Here is a 25,616-nt window from a genome sequence, read left to right on the forward strand (position 1 = left end):
ACCCACCAAACCCTTTGCATTGCATCATTGAAACTGTTGGAAGATTTTTCTCTTGTACATGCTTAACCAGGTTAGGCATACAAAAATAAGAGACCTAAGCTTCAGAGTCTCAGAATGAAGCTAAATTCATAACTTGTATTTCACTCTGTAAATTAGTTTGCTTTTAAGAAAGTTCAAGCATAGAATTAATTTGACCCGTCCAGGTCAAAAAGTTCCTAGGTTTCATTAGGACCAGTTGCAAACTACATCGAAGTTATAACCAGCTGTTGTGTTGCATTACTTTGCTTTGATCTGAGAGGTCTGATAAATAGATTCTGTCCCCAATTTACTCATGTGACAAACACATTAAATGGCAGTGAGGATTAGTCCCTTAAATACAGCGTTACTGCCCACTCGGCATTCATGTAGGAACACAAATGCCTTTAGTGGGTTATAGAATCATATGGTCTGGGTTGGAAGGGACCTCAAGGATCATCTAGTTCTAACTCCCTGTCATAGGCAGGGATGCCACCCACTAGATCAGGTTACTCAGAGCCTCATCTAATGTAGTCTTGAACACCTCCAGGATGGGGCAACCACAACCTCTTTAGGCAACCTGTTCCAGTGCTTCATCACCCTCTGAGTGAAAAAAAAACCTTCTAAACTCTAACCTAAATCTCCCTTCTTTTAGTTTAAAACCATTCCCCCTTGTTCTATCAGTATAAGATAGGATACTGATAAGATAACTCTTTATTCGAGTAAAGAGTCTTTCTCCATCCTTTTTATAAGCCCCCTTTAAGCAGTGAAAGGCTGTGATGAAGTCACCCTGGAGCCTTCTCTTCTGTAGGCTGAACAGCCCCAGCTCGCTCAGCCTGTCTACATAGGTGCTCCAGCCTTCTGATCATCTTTGTGGCCCTCCTCTGGACCCACCCTAACAGTTCCACATCCTTCTTGTGCTGGGGGCCCCAGACCTGGACACAACACTCCAAGTGGGGCCTCACAAGGGATGAGTAGAGGGGGACAATCACCTCCCTCGACCTGTTGGCCACTCTTCTTTTAATGCAGCCCAGGATGCAGTTGGCCTTCTCTGCAGGGCTGGCCTCAATGAGTTCTTCTCCTTCTCTGTATTCATGTCTGAGATTGTCCTGGCCCAGGTGCAGCACCCTGCATTTAGACTTTTTGAACCTTATTAGGTTCATGTGGGCCCACTTCTCAAGACTGCCCAGGTCCCTTTGGATGGCATCACTTCCTTCTGTCATATCAAGCACACCACTAAGCTTGGTGTCATCTGCAAATTTGCTGAGTGCACTTGATCCCATGTCTATGTTGGTGATGAAGATATGTTGGGAATTGGCATACAGGACGTGGACATAAGCAACCAGGGGTAGGCCTTAGAAATCTCAGGGCCTGCTGTAGCCGAGCAAACCAAGCTGCCAGAGTAACTGTGAGAAGCTCCCACAGCAATGACTCCCACATCACCCAATTAAGGAACTCAGAAAATATTGTTATCAGCAGCTGGCCTCAAGGACTAGGCCTACGTGACTGTTAAGCACAAAGGGGGTTGTTTTCCTAACTTCTAATCAAAAGGGGGGTTCTTTTCTTGCAGGTGGTGTTATTTTCTTAACGGTTTGTCTGAGTGCTTTTGACCAATAATCTTGTGTGAAACACTGTCCACCCCTGTAAAGTTCACTATAAAAGTTAGGCTATTCGGGAAATAAAATGGTGAAGCATGATCTGACTCTGCTGGTGTCTGTCGTGCTTTCATCTGTGCTTCACAACAAAGATATTAAACAGTAATGGTCCAAGGACAGACCCCTGAGGTACACCACTTATCACCAGCCTCCATTTGGACATAGATCCACTGATCACCACTTTCTGGGTGCAACCTTCAAGCCAATTCCTTATCCACTGAATAGCCCACACATCAAATCCATCTCTCTCCAATTTGGAGACCATGATGTCATGTGGGACCATGTCAAAAGCCTTGCAGAAGTCAACTGATGCAGTCACTCCATCATAAAAGGCCACCACATTGGTCAGGCATGATTTAGCCTTGGTGAAGCCATGCTGGCTGTCTTGGATCACCTCTTTGTCTTGCATGTGCTTTGACATTGCTTCCAGGAGGATCTTTTCCATAATCTTGCCAGGCACAGAGGTGAGGCTCAGTGGTCTGTAGTTCCCTGGGTCCTCCTTTCTACCCTTTTTTAAAAAGGGGAGTGATGTTTCCCTTTTTCCAGTCACCAGGGACTTCACCTGACTGACAGGACTTTTCAAATATGATGGAGAGAGGTTTGGCAACCCTGGGATGCATGACGTCAGGCCCCATAGACTTGTCTAGTTTCATCAGGTGATCTTGATCCTGCTCTTCACTTGTGGTGGGTGGGATTTTGCTCCCCCAGTGTCCATCTACAGATTCAAGGAAATGAAAGCCTTGGGAAGCCTAACTAGTAGTGAAGATTGAGGCAAAGAAGTTGTTGAGTACCTCAGCCTTCTCTATGTCTGTTGTTACCAGTTCACCCTTCTCATCCATCAGAGGGGGTACAATCTCCTTGGCCATTCTTTTCTGAGCAATGGAAGAACAGAATCCCTTCCTGTTGTTCTTTGCATTCCTTGCCAAGCTCGGTTCCATCCATGTCTTGGCTTTCCTTATTCCATCCCTGCACATACAGACCACATTCCTGTACTCTTCCCAGGCCATATGTCCCTGTTTCCACTGCCTGTGCATTTCCTTCTTGTGCCTTAGCTTGACCAGCAGGTCCTTGCTCAGCCATCCCAGTTGTCTGCCCTCCCTTCCTGTCTTTTTACGCAGGGGGATGGCAAGTTCTTGGGCTCTAAGGAAAACATTCTTAAAGAGTCTCCAGCTCTGCTCAGCTCCTTTGTCCCTAGGGACAGTGTTCTGGGGGATCTCAGTTACTATGTCTTTAAATAGCTTGAAGTTTGGTTTTCGGAAGTTCAGGGTCCTGACTTTGCTCTTTGCCAGGCCTGTATTCCTTGAGATCACAAACTCAACTAAGGCATAGTCACTGCAGCCCTGACTGCCTCCACTCTTGACCTCTTTAATGAGCTCTTCCATGTTGGTGAGCACCAGGTCAAGTAATGCTTCTCTTCTGGTTGGTTTGTCTAGTACCTGGACCAAAGTTATCCTCAGCGCACTCTAGGAATCTTCCAGATTGCTTACAGCTTGTTGTGTAGCTTTCCCAGCAGACATACAGGTAGTTGAAGTCCCCCATCAGGATAGGAGCGTGCAAGCACAAGACTTATTGTAGTTGAAGCAAGAATTCCTCATACACAGGCTCTCCTTGATCTGGTGGCCTGCAGTAGAACCCAACCACAAGCTGTCGTGATGCAGGTTTTAAACCTTCCATATAGGAATGTAAGAATTGTTTTAATGGATCAGAAAACTTTTTCCTCCAAGGATATCTGTTTGCCCTTCTTGAGAAATTATTACTGGCTACAGTAAGAAGTAAGATATTGAAAAAATAATCCCAAAGGAGAAGCTTCTAGTTGTCACGTGCTAGTTTAGCTCCATGATAAATGATGCTTAGCACACTAACTGTATTCACTTCTCATAGTCTTCCTGTTTTTTAAAAAAATGTTGTGGGTTTTTTTGTTTTGTTTTGTTTTTTTACTGACAATTTATGGTCATTGGAGTTTGAATCCCATAACCTTTTGAACTTACTTCCTAGTTACTGTCACTCAGTTATAATCTGCATAATATATACTTCACAGTCTTTTTTCATATCTGATTTTAATATGACTAACCATATTCCCTCTTTTCATCACAATTCCTCTTCTGAATCAGTGCTATGCCAAGTTTTCAGTAGAAACCTTCCATTGAAAATGTTGAAATTCATTGGACTTGATCATTTTCACTTCATGATGAAACTACAGTTAATTCTTGAACCAAGTAACTGTGTTGCTTCAGCTTAAGTCAAGAATAGAATAGCTTTTTTTTTTTTTTTTTTTTTTTTTTTTAAGATTACGGAACTAGCTGTTCCAAGAAGCCATCATTTGAATTCTTGAGAAATTGCTTCTCATAGATTTGTCCTGAAGTAACATTTTGCCAATCTACATGCAAGTAGTTGGAGCAGCACACTACCACTTTTTAAAAAAATGATTAGGCTTAGTTGCTTCTTTCCTTTTCTTCACACTGCATGCTCTGCATGGTATTTACATTACATACTATGAGCAAGAAATTTAGGTATCCAATGTAAAGGTATAAGCTTCTTATACGATCAGTGGAAAGAGGTAAAGTACTTCAACCTGGGCACTTCTGTTAAATGCCAGGATAAATTGTGAAAATGTTTGAACATGCCCAAAGCCTTTTTTTTTTTTCTTTCAGTTGGGACAGGAAATAAATATGAAATTCTGTTCAAATAATGTCACTTGACCTGCAATTTAAATGCATGGAAATTCTCTCATTACTTCTAGCTCCTCTGATTTTTTTCTCCTGTTAAAATGAATTTTCCAAGAGAATTACTGTTTCCCATCTCAGTCATTTCTAGATAGACTCTAAGCAAAGATACTTAGGTATCCAACTTTATTTTTGCTTTTGGTTATCTTCAGAAAAGCTGAATATGGCATGGTTGAATAGGCATTCTAGTTTGCCTGTATTTCCTTTTAGCTTTTTCCTATTATCATACCTCAGAGATATAAATGGATATGTTTTGCTAGCATCCCTAGTCAATGCCTATCTTTGGCTCTACTCCTCTACTGCTGTTTGTGGCTTTCTTCCTAACAACAAATAACAATTCTCCAGGCCTCTGCCATGTTCCCAAGCTGGCAGTCCACGTACTTAGGTTTTGTACGTGCAGAGTTTGTGCTTTTATAAAAGCTCTCTGTCTTCTCAGACATGTTTGAGGCACTACAGAAAAACAAACAAAAGCTCCCACTAAGCCCTCCATGTATGTGTCTGCCTAGTAGCCTCTGATGGGAGAATTGGAATAATTTTAAAGACATCAAAAGAATCCAATTCGAGATTAAAATCACAAGAATCCAATTCGGGATTAAAAGATTTTTTTTTTTTTTTAAAGTAATTCAGTTTCCATGAATTCCAACATGCTTTTCTGTGCTTTTGCTGTCAGGAACACAAGCTTCTCCCTACTGCTAACAAGAATCTTCCCTAAATGTATCATGTGAACTGTCATCTTCACAGCTGGTCACCACGTTGTTGGACTGTTCTGGCGGTTGCTGCATACACAGATACAGCATTTAAATGACTATGTCGCCTACCATTACAGCTTGTCAGCACTGCAGCTGTAGCCCCATCTCCTGGAGGGACCACTTAGCTATGTATTTGATCATTTGCGATGCTCACGCTCAGCATCTCCAAGTTTCTTTTCATTTTATTTTTTTGTTTGTTTGTTTGTTTTCCCTTTGTTTTTTTTTTTTGTTTTGTTTTGTTTTTTTTTTTTTTTTTTTTTTTTTTTTCCAGAACAATGTTTTATATTTTCCACTTTACCTCCACCTGCTGGTAAACCAAAGCTGGCTCATACAAAACCAGTAACTACATAGGTGGACTGACAGGGGAAAGGAACTAGCTCCTGCTTGTTTAAGATGAGCAGCCAAAATACGTGATAGATAGGATGCAAAGGGGAAGGAGAAAGTTAAGTTCCTTTAAAGCAATTGTTGTGCCTACATCCACTGTTGTACAGCTGTACTGCTTTCATTTTGTAGTATGCTCTTATTATTAAGTTGATCACTCTATTTTTAAAAACTAGTTTGCCTTGATAAAGTCTCTGTTCAGTTTTTAAAATTTAGTAACTAAACAGGCTACTTCTCTTCAAAATTATTTTCTTCATTTCTTTATACACACATTTTATAATTTCCTGATCTACAGCATTAATGATTGTTGAATTTCAGTTTTGGTTTGGTTGTTTTGCCAAGTCTCACACAGAAATACTTCAAAAGAAGTAGGTTTTGAAATTCTTCGGCAATAAGTTAAATGTCTGACCACTCGAAGTGTCCTACTAATTTTACTTTTCATCCTAGAGCAAGGCAAACTGCTAAGGAAACAGTTAGGAAGCGCTGCGAAGTCCTCGCGGAGCCAAGGGCTAGGAGGTGAGGGCCGGGCCAGCCCTGGGCCTAAGAGGAGGCCTCACCAGGCCGAGTGTACCCAACCTCCCCTTTTCTTTCCTGCCCTCTAGCGACCAACCAAGCATGCTTCTACATAATTGCTCCAGGACCCACAAAAATACTCTAATGTATCTATTAGAGCAGGTCGTGCCATTGAAATAAATGTGAGGCAGAGGTAGAGCTACTGGTACATCACAAATGACAGCGCCAAAATGGCAGTCACGGTCCTGTGAGGTGCTAATGGTGAGCCTCTTGGATGATGCTGGTAACAGTGGAGCCACAGCCCCGGCTTTCTCTAGAAAAAGCCCAACAGAAGACCAAAAGACACCGTTGAATTTTACAGATTATTATCTCCTAAAAGAAATAAAAATAAAATATTTTACGTTATGTGAATCTGAAAAGTCAGGGTGACAGATTCAGGATTGGTATGCCAATCCTGAAAGTTGGTAAGTCTTTGACTCACTGAACTCAAGGCTATTTGAATCCTGCTCTTGGAGTATGTTTTAAAATATTTTTCTATTCACAGAGACCTGCCATAGTTTTACACTCCACCTGTCAGGAAACCATACTGGAAAAGAAAGTTAGGCTATAGGTGATTTAGAAAAAATAGCATATTTCTAGCATAGTGATGTAGAAAGAAACACGTTCTCTATTTTAGATCCAAAATAGCATACATTTTATAGTCAAGGTTTTCTTCAAACTCTCATCTATCTCCATTAGCATTTCATAATAGCTTTTGCCAAAGAAAGAAACATAGCTAGAGTTTATATTGAACTAGTAAAAATAAGTTATAGTTCTAAACTTCTTCAGAGGGCCTGGGCATCACAAAGTGTTTGTATGGACACAGACATTTATGCTTCCACAGACACACAACCCCTTCTTCTGCTTTGAAACAGACAATTTCAAGACAATGCATTTGCTATTTCTGCCATCAAAAACTTGTTTTTTTTTTTTTTTTTTCCCAGCTATGCTAATACGACTAATAAAATATTTTTTCTCTCCACAGGTCCTGTTTTTCCACACTTCTAACATCACGGAGATGACACACTTTACATGGGTGAAGTGAGAAGCATTTCTTAGGAGTCTCTTGTGATTTCTTTTCCACTTACAGACTGCCTGTATTTTGCCAGATGTAATAAATAAATACACCAGGCTTCTCTGAGTTGCTTTGGCACATGCACTCACCAGAAGACTAGGGCTCACAGGGAAGACACAGTACCTCCCATTCCCCACCTGCACCACACCAGGAGGTGCCTGTGGTCAACTGGCATCCCCACTGACACCACCTCTTCGAAAGCCCACATTTTGAAGAGGAAAGATGATGTGGTGCTTTTCTGTCTCTGCAACAGGGCACTCGTGACCTTCATCAACTACCTTTTCCAAAGTGCTTTTATTTACATATTATAGCATCAGTAGAAAAATACAATTAAAATATTACCAAGTTAATCCCTTTCTAGTTAGCTTGTGAGCCTTATGGGACAGAGAAAGATGTTCTGTTCTCCAAAACCATGAACTGGTAAAGTATATCCCAATCTCTCTTTTAACTTATATTGTATTATATCCATTTTGTAATTATTCAAGCACTTCCTTCTGATAAGCATATTTCACTACATAAATATATAAGGCTTTTCTTTGATTGCGCCATTTACTTCTGTTATATATGGAGTGGTAACTCGTGTCGAGAAAATGGTTGGTATTAATAAAGAAAGGGGGAGATGTGGGAGTGTGGCCATGGGGGTCAGCAAGCCCCATGGTTGATGATAACATAAGACTCTTAACAATGAGGCCATCAGGAACGTAAAAGAGTTGAGAGGTAACAAAGAAGGAGACTCCATGCAGTCTCGGGTTGCTTGTTCTCCAGGCGTCAAGGCATGGAAGTTTCTGGGTGTTTGCCGTTGCTGTTATTTGCAAAGTTGTTTGACCAGTGAAGAGTTGTTTTGAAAAGAACTACTCTGGGGACAGGGGAGCCTGCCCTCAAGATTTAAAAAAAAAAAAAAAAAAAAAAAAAGGCAACACGATGAAGATGATGAAGTTATGTCATCAATAAAGAAGCAGAAAGAAGGAATGAAAAGGAACAGGCAAGCATGACAGAGACCAGGACGGGAACAGGCACATTGATCACCTCATGAAGATAGGTTCGGCCATACTGAGCAAACCGCTCAAAGAAGCTCATAGAGAAAGTCGCTGGAAATAGGCACACTGGAGCTGGGAAGAAGCTCAAGCTGAGAGAAGCAGACCTGAGCATACAACTGCCCCTTGCTGGTAAGCAGCTGCACATTATGGGGAATCATACATCCTTAGGAACAAAGACTGTCCCGGTAACCTTACAGCTTATTCTCCTTATTAACAGTCAGACAGTTTATGATCCTGAAACATGGGACCAAATTGAGGTCAAGGTGTGGGACTCTGCAACTAAAAACGACAAGGTTGTTGTGGAATTGCTTGGCACCTGGCGAGCAGTCTCTGAGGCCTTAAAGAGCCGTGTGGGACCACAATCACAAACGTGTGCTTTGCCAGGCAGTGAGGGAGCTGCGGGCTCCTCTACTGATCCGACTGCTGTGCCATCGGCCCCTCCGCTGCTACAGCCATCGAAGGCTTTTGCTGTTACGCCCCCTGGTGACCTGGACGTGCCTTTTGACCCAGGCCCTCTTGGCCTTGAAATGGAGATGGATATGCTTTTCTTTGATCTGGGAAGAACGGGATACATAAGGCCCAAAAACTGAGTTGCTTGACAACTTAAAGCAAGACGTATTGTTCAAAGAAATGAAAAACGGAGACTTGTTTGTAATAAAGGAATGGAAATGGAAACTGTTAAGTCATGGAACTTAAGGGATTGTTTGTTACCTTTTCTGATTGTATAGGCATACTCGAGTTTAGTATGTAAAAGCAATGTTCTGTATATTTAGAATGTTTGATGTTCGTGTGTGTGTGTTGGTGGAGCGTAGACTCCCCGCACACCCAGCACTGTTTACTTGCCTTTTATACCTTTTATAAATATTCCTTTTATAAATATTCCTAAATTCAGATTGAGTTGAGACTTCATTTATAACAATAACATCTGCCCTAGAAATATGGTTAAGAAAATATTTTGCAATACTGTGTGCAGATTATTTGGTATGTTGATGTTTTGCTGAGCACTGGAACACCGAAGTTAATGGTTGAAATCATTAGTATAAATGTTAACTTCATTCACCCTGCCTTGAAAAACAAAAAACAATGAATACTAAAAAAACAACAACAAACATTTGTTCAGCCCTGGCCCGCTCTGCAACCTCTCATTGCCCTCACACGAGGCCCCCGCGCCACCATGGCGCCGCCCTGTGCGCATGCCTGCCCCTTCGCTAGGCGCGTGCGCTCTGCGCCAGGTGCCCGCCCCTTCCTGCTGCAGCGAGGCCGAGGGCGGCGGTGCTGCTGCTGCCGCCGCTGCTGCTGTTACTGCCGCTGTTACCGCTGCCGCTGCTGCGTCCGCACCCCTCCACCGCCATGCGCCGGGCCCCGCGCCCCGCCCCGCGCCCTGCGCCGAGGGCCGCCGCCGCCGAGGGCCGCGGGCTGTGAGCGGGGCGCCGCGGGCTGCTGGGCCCGGCCCGGCCCGGCATGGCGGGGCGGCGGTGCGCGGGCGGCGCGGCCGCCTTGGCTGAAGCTCCGGGCTGCGGAGCGGCGGCGGCGGAGCCGGCCCGGGAGCTGTTCGAGGCTTGCAGGAACGGGGACGTGGAGCGGGTGAAGCGGCTGGTGCGGCCCGAGAACGTCAACAGCCGGGACACGGCGGGCAGGAAGTCCAGCCCGCTGCACTTCGCCGCAGGTACCGGCCGGGGGCCGCCCCGCCTGCCCGGGCAGCGCCGGGGCTCGGTGCTGGGTGGCCGTGGTGTGTGGGCTGTCAGCCTGGGCGGCGGGTCGCGGCCCCCGGACCGCCTCCGTCCGCCTCGGCAGCCGCGTTTATTTTTAGCGTTTCGCCCACGGTCGGAGAGCTGGGTTTCGAAGTTCTCGCGTCCTTATCGGTAACAGACAGGCTTTGTTAATTCAGCACTTAAAAGGCAAATAACTGACATCACAGAGCAACTGCTTCTGCTGGGCGCTGGCCAGGAGATTGTCTACCACCTTTTCAGACAAAGGCTGGATTGTGGCGGTTGTTGTCGTGTTGTTTCTCCTGGTTGCACTGCAGTGTGAGATGCAGGACCCTAAGGGTGAGGGAGGGAGCAGCTGCGTTTTAGCTAAGCAATATGGATAAGTGATAAAGATGCTTGTTTCTTCATTGAGTTATTTTGGAAAAGGTTTCTAATTAAGATGTCGCTTTTTCTCATTCAGCAGATTTAATGGAGCTAAGTTCCTGAGAGCCTTCTTTGTAGGACAGCTGCATTTCACAGGTTTAAGATACTTGAGCAGCAGCAGAGCCCAGGGGACAACTTAAAATATCCTCAGAGGAAAACAATTTTGTAAAAACAATTTATATCTTTTTATAAGTTGGTCCTGCCTGTTCACTCATAAGTTGTGAATTTCTAAATGAGTTCGCTTCACAGCCTTTTGGAGAAGCAGGAGGTTGTTGTTTTTGTTTTGTTAGTTTGCTTTTTGTGCCTGAGGTGTTTCTCATACAACGTAATGATCTACTTTACTTTTCTGGACAAGAGTGATCTGGTTTGGCTTTAAAAAAAAACAGAGTTTCAGATCTATGGAAAACTTATTATTTAAAAAAATAAATAAAAGTCAGTTCACATATTTGTTGGACTTCTGACACTAAGCAGGATGGTGTGTGTAAGTGGGAGAGGCTGTGGCCCTGCTTATGTCTACTTCAGACTTGATAGAGAGAAGTGAATAGCCTTTCTCAAGAGACTGAAGGGTATGCTGAAAGTTTCTGGTTAAAACGTGATGTAGAATAAATGCGTAATTTCTTGATTCTGCCACTACTTCAGATCACTCTTTGTTGTCAGCCTACCTGCAGTAGACTCAGTTTTGGTAGTTGGGCATAAGCAGTTCCTGGATTTTTGGGTTGTTTTTGTTTTGATTTGTTTTTTCCATGTTATTCACAGTTAGAGTAATTCTTTTGTCTCTTGTGTCTAAAGGAATTACGTTCCAGGAAGTAAAAGCAAAAGTCTGTTGTATTTTTGCTTTGTTTAGCCTAGGTATGTGTTATTAGAAAATGTTATGAAACTTCTCTGACTAGTTTCGTTCAGTTACAAGACTTTGTTTTATGGAAGAGGTGGAGAACTGTGAAGATAGTTTTCTTAGTGCCTTTTTTCTTCTTCTTGGGGCAATCTGGGACCTGAACTTGGGTTTTGTTTTTAACGATTTTGCTCAGACCTTTTTTTCCCTTACCTAGCAACTTAACGAAAAAAAGTGTTTCATTTTACATGTGTCATTTTGTATAGGTGACTTTTAAAATACCTTTCTTATTTAAAAAAAAAAAAAAAGAAATAAAAAAGTTTTCCCTTGGAGAGTTTGTCTTTATTAGAAGTAATACGTACTGGGGTCTTGATTGCCATCTAGGTTTTTGTAGCACACAGCAGCCTTTGCGATGTGGTGGGCTCAATCTTCTCTCACCATTAGCTGCTTGTGCTTACTCAAGGGCAGTCAATCCTTTTCATCAGCAGCAGTGTATTATTGAACTGACAGTATCATAATGTTTTGGGGACTTGGCAGTACCAAAATGCCCTTCCTGCAAGTTAAAATTCATCCAAAAAAAAAACAACAAACAGCTGGGGCAGTGTCAGTGGAGAAGAATGAGAGCTCAGTCATTTGTGTAGCTTATTCTGTCAGAATTAAGTGAATGTCAATTATGACATTATCTATACAGATGCACAGGCAAGTTTCTGTGGTGATTAATATTGAGCGTTTGTCAACTAGAAGTTTGCAACTTTTCAGGGGAACAAGTGCAGCGAGCTGCTTGGCTGCCGTAGGTGGGAGAAGGGAGGCAGCCCTGGTAGCTCTGATACTTTGCAGTAAGAAATAGTGTTTGTGATGATGAGACCAGTTGTCTTGCATAGGAGCAAGCTGTGATACCATTTAGTTTGTCCTCTGAGACACAAAAAAATTAGAAATGACATTTAAAAAAAAAAAAGTATTAAAGCTGTTCTTGCAGCAGTGGACTAACAGCAAAGAGGAACTGTTTGTGTCGGCAGTGGCTCCTGCCTGTGTCAGCACAGGCTGTCCTCTCTCTCCGCTCACAGTGAAAGCAGGAGAGGCCATTGTACAGAGTTTGGCCGCCTCCTCTGTACACATACATCCTGTGGAAAATACTTCTGTTTCCATTTGTGGTGCTCTCTTGTACACGTGTTTTCCCGGAGCAGTGAGGAGTCCCTGCTGTGTGCTTCTTGCTGGAGTGCAGTTACAGAAATTGTTCTGATGCAGGTGATGATCCAGTCTCAACATTAAAATATCAGCAGGCGGCTTAGAGGTGTTGTTGTCCGTTTGGGGGGTATATTTCAATTGGATGCTGGCTTTGCACTGAGAGAAGCTATGGGTAGCTGATGAATTGTGTCTGATTGAACCAATGTGCTAACTAGAGGGCTCCCAGGTGAGTTCTCCTCACCTGTAGGGAGGCTGACCGCAGCTTGTTGTCCATATTGATACTGATTCCTGCTCAGGCTGGTGGCTGTATTCAAAATGGTGACCGTACACCACAGCTGTGAAGGAGAGGAATGCCTTCTGCATAAGAATGAGTGATGTTTATCCCCCAGATGTGTAACTTGGAGACAGAAAGTTGGATCAGAGACTTTTCTAACATAGCTAAAGCAGTTTCTGGAAAACGTTCTTTGGAACCAAAAGAAGATACCAAGCAGTCTGTCATCAAATAGCAGCTTTGATGATGTGTTTGCAGGACTGTGGCACTTGTGAAAAGTCTACTCTGAATAGATATTGTAAGAATTTAGCAAATTTTCATTATGCATTCAGCCTAGAAACAGAATTTCTGGAATTTTTGAAGATGCAAGAAAAATCTAAGAGAACCTATGTAAGAAAGATAAGAGTACTTATGATATCTAGTTATGAAAGCTAGATTTAAGAACGTTTGAGGGAGGAGGAGGAAAGATGCATTTTGTGGCCTGTCTTTGGCACGTACAGCTTCTTTACAGAACTTCTCTCAGCATGGCTAGCTGATCACATTTATAGACTTGGAACAATGAAAACAATAGGATTGCAGATTCCAGAAATTGCTTTAATTGCAATATTTGTTTTTTCAGCTGTTAGCAGGGGAAGTGAAAGTGCTTCATGGTCCGGGATTTCAGCTGCTGTAAGTCTGGGAGAAAGGTCAACTGAAGAGTTCAGGTTTATTGAAGAACAGGCTGTGAGAGTGTTCTGTTGCAAGAAAGCTAAAGCCAAAAAGTTCAGTTGTAGCTAAAACATGCTTCAGTGGTTTTGTTACTGAAATGTGGTATAGTTGTCAGAAATAAACATAATTTCTAGGTTCTCCTTGCCTTGTCTTCTGACTACCTGCTGAGGGTGGGTGGATGATGGCCAAAGTTCAAATTCACTGGCGTGGAGCACACTGGCGTTTTTAGCTGGAGGATGATTTGGTCTGAGGAGAAGCTCAGGTGAAGAGACAGCCCCCACCAGTTCTTGACCTTTTCAGGAAAATGGTTTGTAGCTCAGGTATTTAAAGCACAGGAGGCCAAGTCCAGCATGCATGTGACATTTCCCAGCAGGTACCCAGCACAGGTCTGGTATGTACCAAAATATGGCTCTTGTCTGTGCTCACAATCCCTGAGACCCAAGCAGGGCTTCATGAAGCCTTTGAGGGAATGTTTCAGGCAGCGTCCTTTAGAACACATGTATAGGCACAATAGCTATAAGCAGAATTCTTAAGTCATGCTGGCTTCTTGTAAAGATACTGAAGAAAGCATGGATACGGTTGGTAATGGCATGAGATACTGCGTTATTTGCTGTTATATAAATGTGTGAGATACAGCTGAAGTTAAATAATAGTAGCCATAGAATTGGCTTGGAACAGCGCTTACCTTATTTAGAATACATTTCTCACCCAAAATGAGCATGTTTTTTTTGCTGTCCAGTAACTTGAATGACAGGATTGTAAAATTGCCTCAGAATGTGTGAGAGCATTTTTGTGTTTCGGTCACGATTGAACACTGGAACAGGCTCCCCAGGGAAGTGGTCACTGCACCGAGCCTGTCTGAATTTAAGAAGAGATTGGACTGTGCACTTAGTCACATGGTCTGAACTTTTGGGTAGACCTGTGCGGTGTCAAGAGTTGGACTTGATGATCCTTAAGGGTCCCTTCCAACTCAGGATATTCTATGATTCTATGAACATTCATAGTCAGATTAGGGATCAATTAAAATAGGCTTTATGGCCATCTTTCAGTTCTGGTTGTGCATGCTCATAATATATTTCATCTATGGAGAATGATCGGTCTCAGATAAACGTTTTTACCTTCCTAAGGATTTTCTTAAGTGATCATTTCAAAGATGAAATGTGTGCATTCTGTTAATTAATCTTTAGAAAGCAGGTAGCCGTGCTGATGGTTTTAGCTTGTAAGCAGTGCTGTGCTTACTTGTTTTTTATATTAAAAAAAAGTTAAGTAAAATAATTTTCATGCTATGTGATTTTATTTCTTTAATTTAAATAATTTAAAATATCAATTGTATACACATTGGCTTGTAACCACTCACCACTCCTATTCGTTAAACTCATCTATTGGTCCTTCTGCAAACTGGCTGCAGGTTGGCAGTGTTGTACAAAATATTGTTAGCTTTAATTACCACGTAAAATGACTGAAAAAGGTTTTGTTGGTGGTGTTCTGGTTTCTGTTGTTTTTCAAGAAGCTGTCGACTTGTGGGAGTTCTACCAGAATACTAATTGTTCAAATCTTGAATATTGTTTTTCTACTGATTTTAATATAATTTGGGGGGTTTCAAAAATGGCTTTACCATATAAATGCTCCTTTTGTAAGAATTGCCAGTTTGGATTTTTATTCAGAGAGAAAATAGTCATTTAATCTTGTTCTAATACGGGTATGTGGGACAAGGAGTTTCCTTCTCCAACATCTTTCATCCTTGGCAGATGAGACAAAGCTCTCTTTCTCTTCCAGGTTTTGGTCGGAAGGATGTAGTTGAATATTTACTTCAAAGTGGTGCCAATGTCCATGCACGAGATGATGGAGGTCTTATTCCTCTTCACAACGCTTGCTCATTTGGACATGCCGAAGTTGTCAATCTTCTCTTACGGCACGGTGCAGATCCTAATGCTCGGGACAATTGGAATTACACTCCTCTTCACGAAGCTGCCATTAAGGGCAAGACAGATGTCTGCATTGGTAATTTTCTTGCACTTCTCCTGTGACTGACTTGCGTTTGTGTTTTGTTTTTTCTTTAACCACAAACTAAAGAATCATTTTTGTTCTAGGAAATAAAAGACCATTTTAATTCTATGAAACTGTCAATTTACAAGGATTAAAAATAAAAATCTTGTATAAGCTTAAATTCATATGTTAGCTTTATGAGGAACAAAGTAACTACATATTTTAGATCTGTTTTTGATAATTGCCTAAGTATATCAATTCAGGTTGACATCATAGGGAGAAAGCCTTAGTGATGCAATGGAACTAGATTCTCTTCTGCTTCAGCCTAGACTCTTACATTGTCTTCTGCTGTTACTTACAGTGCAGTGGAAAGAACAAAACTATTTTTAATAATGGATTTATTCTGTTTCTCTACATTGCAGTCATGTTAAATTAGCTAAGGATATGAACTAAATTTAAACAAGTTGAGTACATTATATTGATGAGGTGTCTTGACTATGTAATTCTTAAGAGGTGGGAAGAGAGAGAGTGTTTGAGAAACTAGTTCTTTGATTGTGTCATTTCCTTGAATATAATTTATTCAGGAGCACATTTGGAGAGTGGTGTGTATATAACCTGGTTGGTTTGTCCCCGGTATCAGTGCAAGGTCGATGAATATGCACATCCTTCTAGTAGGTACCTAATGAGAAGTACCTACTGTTTTTTTGGGGAGGAAAGGGGGACAGTCTGTTTTCCAGCTGAAGTTGCCTCCTGCCAGTTTCTGATTGTTCCAATTCTTCTCTGCTATTTTCTAATAAAATGTGGTTCACTAGGTAAACTGTTCACAGGTAGCATTATGGAATTCTGACATAAAGAAGTTGAGGGGAAGTTTGGAATGATAACTAGATTTTTCTTTTGTGTTTGCTGCTTACAATATATCTTGTAAGCCTTGTCTTGTAGAGCTGTTTTCTCATGAAAACCTTTTGCATTTTGAAGTATTGCTGCAGCATGGTGCTGAACCGACCATCCGGAACACAGATGGAAGAACAGCTTTGGATTTAGCAGACCCATCCGCAAAAGCAGTGTTGACTGGTAAGTGATAATTTTTAGATTACTTTGACTAATAATGCTCCAATTAATTTAATATCGGCGGGGGGGAACAACAAAACAAAACAAAAAACCTACAAATATACTGTATTACTTCTTCTGTTTTATAATTCTAATTAGAAAATCCCTGTATGGCCTTATTATCTCATTCATGTGATTCATTCTAGATAAATACTTCATTGTGCTGATTCAAAACTGGACTGTCAAATTTTGGAAGTGAATGATAAATAGTAAACTTCAACTTGGAAACTTAACATATATGGATATATATTTAACAACTAAAGAAACTCCCTTTTGTCTTCCAGGTGAATACAAGAAAGATGAACTCTTAGAAAGTGCCAGGTATGCATTTTAATGGAAGACATCTGAGGTTTAGTTATTTTCAGAATTGTATGGGGGCTTTGTATGTTATGAATATATTTATTCATGAGCTGGCATTCCATCTAGATACACAGCTTTATCTGTTTCTGTGAATAAAACAACAAAAATAATTACATAAACACTTTTTTTTTTTGCTTTGTCCTTAATAATACTGGCAATCCATAAGTAATATATAGCTTTAGAACTGATCTGCTGAACACATTATAACAAGGAAAAACAAAAGCATAAGCTCCTAATAATTATAACAAAAAGAATGCCTGTTTCATATCTTGTTTTTCAGGAGTGGAAATGAAGAAAAGATGATGTCTCTTCTTACACCATTAAATGTTAACTGTCATGCAAGTGATGGCAGAAAGGTATTTTTGTTTAAAATTTGATTTAAAAACTTAGTTTCACACTTTTTGACCAGATTTCAAGAATGTTTTAACATAGATTCTGTTTTGTTTAATATAGGTAGGGAAAAAAGATTGTAAATCTCTAGTACCTGTCTGGTGTTTGTTTTTAAACCTTTAAAGGACTATGTAGGTATTTTCCATGGGGGAGCAATAAACACACAGCTTTTCAGTTGGAACTTCAGCTTGACCTTGATATCTGCAGTGATAAAGAAGGGAGGTCTTTTCATAGACTCTTACATGTTATCATGAAAAAATACATGCAGGCCCCTTGCTTGTCATACACCCAAAGCAAGTTATTGTTGCTGTTTCAGAAAGAGGTTATTCATCGCTTTGGTAGTGGTATTGTTAAAGAACTACTTAAAAATGTTCAAAATCTCATTATTTATTTTTTTTCAAATCATACCATGGACTACCAAAGTTTCAGGTTATTAAATACCTAATTTTGGCATCCTTATTCTTCTTGTTATGTACGCGTACACTTTCCCTTAAGTTTTGTTGAAACAACTTTTCCTGTGCAAGGCTTGTGGTAAGATACTGGGATTTCCGGAATAGATATATACTATTATTTTCTCAGCTGCTAATTGTGAGACATCCTTCTGGAACTGCACAAACGCATTGAGTTGATGGTTTTGTAAATGAAGAGGATAAGATTTTTCTTAGCTAATTTGTAGCTCTACCTTGACTGATATTCTTGAATGCATCAGCTAGAAACAAGTAGAAGCTAGTCTGTGGAGTTGGAGAACTTTAAAAAATAAAAATTAAAAAAAAAAACCCTGTCATTTATCAGACATACCGTGTAAAGGTCATGTTAGTTCCCCTTTAGCAAGGGACATAGTTTTTCCCAGCAAAGTTTATAGGCAAAACAAAAAAATGGATTGTGGGACTCAAATTTGTTAAGAAGACCTTAATCCCGGAACATACTAATAATGAAATAAATTCAGGATTTGTGTTTATTAGGACTGTAAGAGTAGTCAGTAAAGAATAAAAATAACTACTAAATGTCTGATTCAAGCCCTCTGGTGTTTTTTTTAGTGTTACAAGTATTTTAGGGACTTCAGTAATCAGTCTTGTTAACAAGTTTTGAAAAAAAAAAAAAAAAAGTTGTTTGATTTTGTGTTACTGATTACTTCTACGTTCTGTTGTTTCAGTCTACCCCTTTACATTTAGCAGCTGGATATAACCGTGTAAAAATAGTACAGCTGTTACTGCAACATGGAGCTGATGTACATGCTAAAGATAAGGGGTAGGTTCGTTTTTCCTTTATTCAGAATGAACAGAAAATTCCCAGAATTGACGTGAGGAATAGTAATACCGTTTTAACCATGAAGAATTTCTAAGTCAAGTCTAAGTCATTTCTTTAATCTTTCTGTCATGACAAAAATATTAAGTTGAGTCTTAAGACTTACAAAGCGGTAAAATCTAAATTGAGCTGACCACAGAATATGCTAGCTTTCAGGCATCACTTAGTTTGTCTACTTTATAAATAAAATACTTCAATAAATCACTGAGGAGTCAGCAAATATTTTAAATGTTGACTCAGTCTTAATTTTCTTCCTACATTTAAGTTTCTACGCTTTTTTGGAAGGAATAATTAAAAATTGAAGATCCGTTTTCCAGAGACTATGTTTGGACTAAGTTTTTAAGTATTTGGTTATTATCTCAGGAAATGTAGCAATCATATCATATGGATGTGCTGAATTTATTGACAGTTGCATAAAATATAATGAAAAACTTAATTTTAAAATGTATACCTGTGTACATAAAAGATTATGGAAAGCAAACTTAACTCGCCGTTTTAGAAGATCATAACTACATAAATAGCTGTCTTATCAGGCATCTTTAAGTGTCCATTTGGTGTTTGAATTCACTTTTGTCCTTTCTCCCTTACTAGCCTGCAGTGAAAAAAAATCGTTTTGGGCAAAATCTCACTTGCTTCAAAGACCATTTGGTTTGTGAGAGTATGAAGCTGGCTTGAAAACCATGGTAGCTCTGCTATTACTACAGAAATTTGTATAGTTACCTAAATGGTAGCCTGTAAGGCTCCTTTAGTTTCCAAGGGAAAGGGTAATCTTGCACCAATGTCCTCACTGACAAAGGAATTAACGACTGTCACTCCTGAAACATTACTACAGTTAGTCCCTCCAAGTCTCAGAAGAGCACTTTCATTTGCAGTCAGTGCAATTTGTTTCTCATCTTCTGGTCATTTTCAGTGTTCACTGTCCTGAAAAATACTGATGGGTTTTTATGGGTTCTTCCCCAGTTTATTTCCCTTCAACTTCATTTGAGCACCTCAGATGCAGGTTTTTGTAAAATGTTCAAGATGCAGTGTAGTGTTATTTGCATTGTTCTAGATTTTTTGCATTGTTTGGAATTGAAATAGGAGTACTAAGATTATTTCCCTTTTCTTTCCTGTATAGAGATTTGGTGCCGCTTCACAATGCATGTTCCTATGGTCATTATGAAGTAACAGAGCTTCTAGTAAAGGTTGGTCTTTGAAAAAATTCAATTAGGTTGGATAATATTAAATAAGAACAGTTTACAATAGACAGAAGTTGCATATTTTTCATTCATTTTCAAAACCTGAAGAATAGATTCCTTTTGTTCTACATATTAGTTGTTATCAAGCTATAGCTGCAGAATCTTCTGTTTGCGAGGAAGCTTTCCCCTTAAATGTGCTTTTAGTTTTTAACTCTCTTGTCTTCAAAGTTGAATGTTTACCATGGAGTAAGTACTACTGCTCTAAACCCTTCCACTCTCACTCATTAAAAAAAGGGGGAAAAGGGGGAGGAAAAAAAAAACAAAAACCTGAGCAATACTGTGAATCAAACAATAGAAAAAATACTTCAGAAGACAGTATTAAGGGATTTTCAAAAAGAATACTGATAAAGATTGTAAACAGTTTAACATTAAAGAGTAATCAGTTTCTTGAGGGAATGAAAATCAGAACCTAAATTCTTGCTCACAATTATAACCCTCACCCCAAAGAAAAATCAGCTTTTATAAAGTAAGTGAACTCTAGGAATTGAATTGGCTTATCTGGATTATGTTAAACTCAAAGATAAAGTATGATGCACTTTAAACCAGGGGCTTCAAGGTGTTCCTGCAAAAATCTGTGCCACAAAGGGATTTTTAGTACTTAAAGGGGGCTTATAAAAAACATGGAAAACAACTTTTTATGTGGGCCTTTTTTTTGTGTTTTGTTTTTGCTCCATAGGCCAACTGTAAAGTGAATCTTTACAGCTGTGGTACTAGACATTAAAAAAAAAATTCTGTCCACTACTGCATGTCTTAACTGTTAGGCTACAGTTATAATTCATACTGGATTTGTGCTCCAGTGAATCTTTAATTATTTTTTGTTAGCACTGCAGTGTTAACAGGAGCAATGGGAATGAGCATGTCTGGTCAGACTTGCTTACAAAAAGAACTTACAGTGCCTGGAGAAGAATTATGTAGATGTTAAATAACCAAGGGTATTACTTGCAGAACCTTGTACTTAATGTATTGATTCAAGATTGACTTTGAGTGTCTGTTGATTAGACATCTTGGCTGTCATTACTCAGGGGTATTTACAGAAAGTGTATTTAACTTAGTACAGGTGTTCACTGTAGACTTACTCTAGAGCAGCAAGAAAAAGGAGCTTTTCCAGAGGTGACTTGGAGCAGGTAAATGAGAGTCGTTGTCAGATGTGGTCTGTAGCACAGCTCCTCTGATTTTTAGAGAAGTCTAGAGACCAGCCTGCCTTTGGCTTCTGTGAATGCCTTTGAGACACTAGAGGATTAAAAACTGCAATGTGCTGGAATATTCTGTTATATTGAAAATGAATGTCTGGAGAATGTCTTGGATACAGTTTGCATACAAGCTTTGATTTTTATTTTAACAGTCTACTGCATTGAAATGAATGACAGAAGCCTTTTTCTAATAATCTGTTTTTTTTATGTTGCATCTTTTTTTTACCCCTTTCTTTTTCAAGCATGGAGCATGTGTGAATGCAATGGATCTGTGGCAATTCACTCCTCTGCATGAAGCAGCTTCTAAGAACAGGGTGGAAGTTTGTTCTCTTTTGTTAAGTTATGGTGCTGACCCAACACTGTTGAACTGTCACAACAAAAGCACCATTGATTTGGCTCCAACGCCCCAATTAAAAGAACGATTAGCATGTGAGTATGAAATAAGATCAGTTCTGCAGTTTTAGATTGTAATATGTGCTGAGGTTTCCTGCACAGTGAGCTGCCAGAAATGAGATCTCGAAAATGCTTACAGTTTACAAGTTAATTGGGCAATATTTGGTAGTACATTTCCTTGTTTATAATTTGATCTTCTAAACTAGAGGAGATATAGATTAGATGTTAGGTGGAAATTCTTTACTTAGAGGGTGGTGAGGCACAGGAACAGGTTGTCCAGAGAAACTGGATGCCCCATCCCTGGAGGTATTCAAGGCCAGTTCGGATGGGGCTTTGGGAGCATGATCTAGTGGAAGGTGTCTCTTCCCATGGCAGAGGGCTTGGAACTACGTGGGCTTTAAAGTCCTTTCCAACCCAACAATACAAAGTGTATGGTCAGTTTTACAGTCAGGTGGTTGTGGTGGTTTTTGTAGCTTCACTGTAAGCACTTTCCCTTGCAACCTCGCCAGTGTGCTTTTATTTTCCACACATAATCCTGTCATTGCATCAAGGCTGTTGAAATACTCATTTTTTACTCCACCGTAGTTTGTTGGAAGAAAGAAAAAACAGAATTGTTTAAAACATGGAATGTATTTTCAGTATGCCACGATCACCAAAAGTTCAAAGAAATTAATGAAAGGCATTGATTTTGTTCAGCATACTAAATGGGTTGAGAAGAATGCCCTCATTCTGTCTTAGAGTAGACAAATGGTAACTTTCTGGGGTACATCAACAATAATTGAGAAATACTACATTTGACTTCACACTGGCAACTAGAAATGGTTTTCTGAAGAGAGGTAACAAGTAAAGTTATCCTGGGACTGGTACATATGCAAAGAATGGAACCTAGAACAACGAAATACATCTTGTTCAGCCAGCTTGGATCTCTCTAGCTTTGGACTGGAAGCAAAGTGCATTCTTGTTATGTTTTGACTTAACTAGCAAATTCTGTCAAGTGGTATAGAAGCTTTAAGTCTGAGTTGAAATTTTTGCAGCGTGGTCTGCTACATGGGGCGAAGCCCTTTAAGTGTCCTACCAAGGAATGAAATGAATGTTTTTATATGAAAGAATCAATATTCTTGATCCTTCTAGAGTTAAGGAATGTAGCATTCTGTTATGTATTTATTTCTTTTTAAAGATGAATTCAAAGGTCACTCGCTGCTACAGGCTGCAAGAGAATCAGATGTAGCTCGTATAAAGAAGCATCTTTCTTTGGAGACAGTAAACTTCAAGCACCCTCAAACACACGAGACAGCATTGGTAATGCTTTGGGATTTATTAATTATTTTGTATGTATTGTGGCTGGTCTAAATATAGTAGGCAATAGTTTAGAACTCTTGGTTTCGTTGTCAAACATTGTCATTATGACTAATCTGGAACATGAAGTGTCCAGTTTAAAAAAAAAAAAAAGGAAAAAGTTGTTTAAGGTTTTTAAGGTTAAAGTTAAGACTAATAAATTGCCCGTTTTTTGTAGGTTATCTAAATCATTGTTTTTCTTTCTTTTCTGTAATCTAATTTTAAGCAACACCAAGTTACACATTAGCTTTGTTTGTAAAGCTTTGCTTTCTAGCAATTATTGGAGAGGGAGTTTTGGAAAATACCAGAGTCCATGTGGAATCTCTTGAATCATAAAGAGAATTATCATTTCTTTTTCTGTTGCCTTTGCACACGATCAACTCTACTGCCAGCTGACTAACTAGGAGTAAAACCTTATGTTGCTAGCTAGTTATTAATGCTAAATTTTTTGATGTCTTTTTCAGCACTGTGCTGCTGCATCTCCATATCCAAAACGAAAACAAGTGTGCGAATTGCTACTGAGGAAAGGAGCCAACATTAATGAAAAAACAAAAGAGTGAGTGGTTACAAATGAATGCTCCTGTTTGTTTAGAAGATTTTGAAAAATGTATTTTAAATTACTCTTTTTATTTTTTTAAAGCTTCTTGACTCCTCTGCACGTGGCATCAGAAAAAGCTCATAATGATGTTGTCGAAGTAGTTGTGAAACATGAAGCTAAGGTACAAGTTACTGTTCTTCATACCTTTTGCTTACATTTATCTTTTGTATAGGTTTTAATAGCATGAGAATAATTTGGCAAAGTGTCTACTCTGCTCTCCAATTTGTTTTGAAAGGTTATATATTTATGCACTTAAGACACAGACCATCAATCAGTCCATCAGTACAGCCCTGCACATTGAGGCATTATCTTTGTTCATATTTTCTAAGTTGTGTGGATATAGTTCTTTTCACTGTTAACTGAAAGCTCACAGAACGTGTTACGTGCCTTGTTGTCCAGTAGCAATAACACTGCTGTTTAAAAATAAAAAAATAAAAAAGCATGAACAACAAGAGGTTAGTCTGAACTGTAAAACAGGTAGACTTTGTGATGTTGTGTGCATTAAAAAAAGAGAATGTAGAAAGCAGATACTCTCATTCTCTGTCATACAGAGCATCTGCGGATGCTCTGTAATTTTGGGCTTGAATTGCCTAAATTAGGAGTTGAGGCTCTTCCTTATGGAAATTTGGATACAGCCTGACTGCTGTGAAGTTTATAGAGTGATGATCAAAATTCATGGAACAGTAGGGAATACAAGTAACCTTTGGGTACATAATTTTAAATTTTTAAATGCATCTTGGTTACCTTGACTGAAACACATATGGAGTCTTTAATCTGAAAGACTACTGTTTAGCCAATACAGGTAGAAGCCATTTTACATACTGGCACAAAGGTTGTCTGTTGCCATGAGCAAAATCATGGATTATGTCTGTATGTGGTAAAGCTGTTGTAACTGTTCACACTGTGGATCATTCACATGATTCTTAAAAGGAGGCTATTTTTCCTCAATAAATGCATTTATAACTTTATGAACAGCTTATATTTAAATCTTCTGAAATGTCATGGCGTTTGAAAATATGCTGAATATGTTGTTCTAATCAAATCTAGAAGCAATGCATGAAGTTCTCCCAGTCTATAATGAAAAAAATATGATCAAAACAATGTTAGAAAAAACTTTTCAATAACATGTTCTCAAGGTTCTGTTTTATTTTTAGGTTAATGCATTGGATAATCTCGGGCAGACCTCTCTTCACAGAGCAGCACATTGCGGTCACCTTCAGACATGCAGGTTGCTGTTGAGTTCTGGATGTGATCCTTCCATTGTGTCTCTGCAGGGCTTTACAGCCTTACAGATGGGGACTGAAAGTGTGCAGCAGCTACTACAAGGTACAATTGATTTATTCAAGATGTACTTAAGAAGTAATGTGAAGTTTCATTTAACTTGCCGCTTCAAGTGCTGTAAGGAATAATAGTGAGTGCAAAAAAAAAAAAAAGAACTTTATACAAAAGATAAAATCTGGTTTGGTTTGTACAGTTCATATTCTGTAACCACATGCACATGGAAAGGCTCTGCTTATATAAGTAGGGTTAATTATACCATTTAATCTCTAGTGTTCAGGTGCAGATTGTCACAGGTGCTCAGAATGTTAAATTGTATAGCCACCTAGAATCACTTTTGTAGAAGTCCTGATGCAGGGAGGGTAGAATCTTCTACGTAAAAAGTGAGTTCAAAGAAGTAGTTGTGCATTTGTGAGCAGAGGCAACGGTGTATATAGATTTTCATGAATAAGGTTTAGTTATTGTACACACAGGTAAGCTTCTTGTGGTAGTCTGATTCTGAAACTGAATGCTTAATTGGTTCCACAATTTTCCTATGTGGGTAGGAAGCATGTTGCTAAAGGCAACTTTTTAAAGATAGGTAATAGCTGTGGTTGTACGTGTTTAAAAAAGAAAAATATTGTAATAATTCAAAAATTCTCTAACTTTTTTCATTAAATCCTTGATTTCCCTTAAATGCATGAAATGCAGAAATGATTTCTTGTCTTAAATTCTTTCAAGTTACTGTTAGGTCATAGAACCTCATTTATATTGCAGAAGGTATCCCACTAGGTAATTCAGATGCAGATCGACAATTGCTGGAGGCTGCGAAAGCTGGAGATGTGGATACTGTAAAAGTAAGCTTAAACCTGTCCTAAAAATAATTGGGAATTATATGCCAAAGTATAATTTCTAAAAATAAGCAAATCAACAGCCCTTTTCTGGCTGTTTTAGAGTTATGATTCTTGTCATCTGTAGTTTGTGCAATACAAAGGTTGTAGGTCAAAATGTAATGTTCACCACCAGGAGGTGGTGCATTCTGAAAGTTGCAATCTGTTCTTACATAAAAGTTGGAAATAAGTCACAGGTGTGGATTTGGGAGGAGGGGGTAATTGTTTTTTTCATGGGATACAACCTATGAAAAG

General features: G+C 39.5%; 1 protein-coding gene and 1 long non-coding RNA gene across 2 annotated transcripts in view; both read left to right on the top strand.

Annotated features, from left to right (window-relative positions):
* Window positions 1-7,804, top strand: part of LOC137859750 (uncharacterized) — a 38,245-nt gene extending 30,441 nt beyond the window's left edge. The window contains exon 2 of the long non-coding RNA XR_011098511.1: window positions 7,061-7,804. This is a non-coding gene — a long non-coding RNA (uncharacterized lncRNA). The remainder of the gene's footprint in view (window positions 1-7,060) is intronic.
* Window positions 7,805-9,426: 1,622 nt separating this feature from the next.
* Window positions 9,427-25,616, top strand: part of TNKS2 (tankyrase 2) — a 28,649-nt gene continuing 12,459 nt past the window's right edge. The window contains exons 1-13 of the mRNA XM_068687992.1: window positions 9,427-9,853; window positions 15,089-15,313; window positions 16,274-16,369; window positions 16,690-16,726; window positions 17,046-17,121; window positions 18,309-18,403; window positions 19,578-19,644; window positions 21,131-21,317; window positions 22,459-22,580; window positions 23,081-23,172; window positions 23,257-23,335; window positions 24,369-24,540; window positions 25,249-25,328. Of these exons, the coding sequence (XP_068544093.1) occupies window positions 9,649-9,853; window positions 15,089-15,313; window positions 16,274-16,369; window positions 16,690-16,726; window positions 17,046-17,121; window positions 18,309-18,403; window positions 19,578-19,644; window positions 21,131-21,317; window positions 22,459-22,580; window positions 23,081-23,172; window positions 23,257-23,335; window positions 24,369-24,540; window positions 25,249-25,328 (1,533 nt within the window). The 5' untranslated portion in view covers window positions 9,427-9,648. The remainder of the gene's footprint in view (window positions 9,854-15,088; window positions 15,314-16,273; window positions 16,370-16,689; window positions 16,727-17,045; window positions 17,122-18,308; window positions 18,404-19,577; window positions 19,645-21,130; window positions 21,318-22,458; window positions 22,581-23,080; window positions 23,173-23,256; window positions 23,336-24,368; window positions 24,541-25,248; window positions 25,329-25,616) is intronic.

The sequence above is a fragment of the Anas acuta genome, chromosome 7 (assembly GCF_963932015.1).
Source record: "Anas acuta chromosome 7, bAnaAcu1.1, whole genome shotgun sequence".
Taxonomy (NCBI): domain Eukaryota; kingdom Metazoa; phylum Chordata; class Aves; order Anseriformes; family Anatidae; genus Anas; species Anas acuta.